At 51.2% G+C, this 2,930-nt stretch overlaps 1 protein-coding gene across 1 annotated transcript in view; it reads right to left on the minus strand.

Annotated features, from left to right (window-relative positions):
- Positions 1-2,668, minus strand: part of TSHZ3 (teashirt zinc finger homeobox 3) — a 63,474-nt gene extending 60,806 nt beyond the window's left edge. Inside the window, exon 1 of the mRNA XM_048316881.1 lies at positions 2,437-2,668. Within this exon, the coding sequence (XP_048172838.1) occupies positions 2,437-2,476 (40 nt within the window). The 5' untranslated portion in view covers positions 2,477-2,668. The remainder of the gene's footprint in view (positions 1-2,436) is intronic.
- Positions 2,669-2,930: the final 262 nt, after the last annotated feature.

The raw sequence follows: 2,930 nt of genomic DNA on the forward strand, positions 1-2,930 counted from the left end.
AACAAAGTCGTTTTGACGGGTCATTTTGATAGAGCAAAACCATTCTTCCATCTCCTATTAGTCCTGCAGTCAAGTTTTTGTAATGAATATTTCTTAACTAACCTGTTATTTCTTAGCTGTTTTTTAAGGTGTTAAAAAAAAAAAGCCTTTGCTTTTACTGCTGTTAGAAAAAGTAACATTTCCAATGTGACCAATAAAAGCAGCATCTCAGTGGGAAGCAATTATACACAATACTAAATGTTTAATGTGGCTATCAAAAAGCTAAAAGTTTAAAGAGATTACACTTCTGCTAAAAATGAAAGATCGCATATAATGGATGGTTCATTGGAGGAAGGAGGGAGAGACAGAGAGTGGTGGAGGGAGAGAAAGGTACCTCAGAATGTGTGTTTAGTGCAGAAACATTTTCTTCCAGCATATGGAGAGCCCAGCTTACAGCAGAGTCGAGTGTGTCAAACACATGAAAAAGCTAGATTTTGCAGAACTAAATTCACTTTACAAAATAGAATTTCCCAAGTATCAGGAAACGTTCACCTTCGTCATTTTTCTTGAAAATTGTTATTTGATGGCACAGGCCAGAAAAGCAAAATATTATCATGAAGTACTTGGCTACGATATTGTTTGCTAGATGGTATCACTACCGTACTGAGAAAGTTTCCAAACTTTCTAGCTGTTTGTATGCGGGGTAAGACTGCTGGGAAGACTGTTTCCCTATTACAAAAGTACTGGCTGAACACATGTGGATGCCAAAGAGTAGAAGAAAGGAAACATGGACATCCTTATCTACACTTTGTGTCACTCCCTGAGCCCCTTGCTGTTTACTGAATTCAAACCACCCCACTCAGAGAAGTTGTCAGGCAGTGTGGGAGCACTGCCACGCTGCTGAACACCCGTGTTCCAACAAACCCTACACCAGGCTCCAGGACTACCTGCTCCAAGCTGTCCTGAGCACAACCACAGCTGCGCTGCCTCTGGAAAACTTCCACACCGGCCCCTTGGGGCTGCTGCACCCCGGCACCCCAAGGCTGTCCCTCAGCAGAGCCTCTCCTGTGCCTCCCCCCGTGCCAGCCCGGCCCTGGCAGCCCTGGGCCACCGGTGGCACCGCTCGCCAGGAGCCCCTCAAGTTGCGCTAACAGAGAGTTGACAGGCCACGTGTGACGTCACCGAGTCTGGCGTTACCATGGCAAGTGATTTATTGATGTTTATCGGGAATGAATAGATCAAAGGCTGCCAGATGACAGGCGATCAATCAGACATCAAATCAAGGATGGCAACAGGCCAAGGAAACCTTTTCCAGCCCACATATCCCCAACTAAGGATTACTGTAAAATTATGTGGGGCTTTTCTTTTACTCTTTTCAATTTGGCTTTTCCAAAAAATACTGCTTAAGTTTAACAGGAGTTGACATTTCTGGCAAAAGGAAAACAAGCCAAACAAACAAAAAACCTCACCAGCACAAAGCCTCGAAAAGTATTTCTAAAAAGGAAAAAAAAAACCGGTGGAAATTGTAAAGGCAGTATCAGAAACATGCACCAGTCACTTGACAATACACAGACCCTTTTTTTTTTTTTTTTCTCCCTTGCTTTACTTTGCAGCTTCTCCTCTGGACTCATAAATAAGAAATCAATAGGATTAACAGAAGAGGCTACCAAAGAAAGTGATCAACTAGGTGGGTCTGTCTGTCTGGCAGAGACGTCTCCAGTTCAGTACAAGGGCAGAAGAGAAAAACGTAAAAGTTGGGCAAAGGAACCAGTTCTGTGCTTGGATCTTCAACTAACACTGCAGACCCTCCAAATTACTTTGTCCCTGCCACTTCATTCACAGCGTGCGATGTATTTATACATACCCTCTCTCTTTTTTAATAGGAAAAAAAAATCAAATAAAAAGAGTATTTTCCCTGGCTTTCACAAACCATTTGCCTGTGAGGGAACGGGATGTAGAAGAACGAAGACTACGAGGGAGAGAAGCAAAGTAGGTGCCAAAGTACAGGCTGGAAGTAACCAAAATTCGCCTCCTTGCTTCCCCCAGCCCGGGAGTGACACCGACCATACGAGCCCGAGCAGTGTGTGCCCGCACACACCCGCCTGCCCCTCGCACAGGGTTACCCCAAGAACCGAGCCGGGCGATGGCAGAGTTCGGAATAAATCAAAGTGGGCACCAAAAGTGGGGAACGGGCTTTCATGCGCCCCCACCCCAAAGAAAAAAAATAAATAAAATCCCCCCAAAGCCCCCCAACCCAGGCGCTGTGCCTCCAGCCCGGGAGTTGCTGGCAAAGCCCTCGGCAGCGGCGGGCAGCGGGGCAGCAGCGGGGCGCGGAGCGGCGGCCGAGCCCGCCGGGAGCCGGTTATGAAAGAGAACGGAGGGAAGCGAGAGGAGAAGCCAGCGGCCGCGGAGGGAAGGGAAGGGAAGGCAGGGAAGGAAGGGAAGCGGCTCTCGTACCTGCTGCGCGCCGGGGCGCTTGCTGCTTCCTCCTCGGCATGCTGGGCTCCTGCGGGCGCCGGCGGGGGGGGGCAGCCGGGGAGCGGGGGTGGGAAGAGTTGCCTCAGCCCCAGAGATCCGGTGAGCTGCTCCAGCCTCGGCGCGAGGGCTGGGTCGGGGATATATTTTTTGTTGCTGTGCATACACGATGCCGAGTAGGAGGAGGAGGCGGCGGCGGCGGAGGAGGCGGCACAGAGGAGAGGACAGCCCTGCTGCTGCTGCTGCTGCTGGCAGAAGAGGGGGGAAGTTTGACAAATCGCCCCGGAGGAAGGAGGAGGGGAAGCCCCCCGAAGAGGTGTGCGGGCGGGAGGGCTGGGGAGAGCCCGCAGTCCCCCCCACCCCGCCCTGCGCCCCCGGTGCCTGGCCGGGCTGGGAGATCACGGCATAAGGACGGGGGATCTCTTGGCCGGAGCCGGCGGAGCCTCAGCCTGCGCTCTCCACTCCCGGCTCGGCGC

This window comes from Corvus hawaiiensis, chromosome 12, assembly GCF_020740725.1.
Source record: "Corvus hawaiiensis isolate bCorHaw1 chromosome 12, bCorHaw1.pri.cur, whole genome shotgun sequence".
NCBI classification, from domain to species: Eukaryota; Metazoa; Chordata; class Aves; order Passeriformes; family Corvidae; genus Corvus; species Corvus hawaiiensis.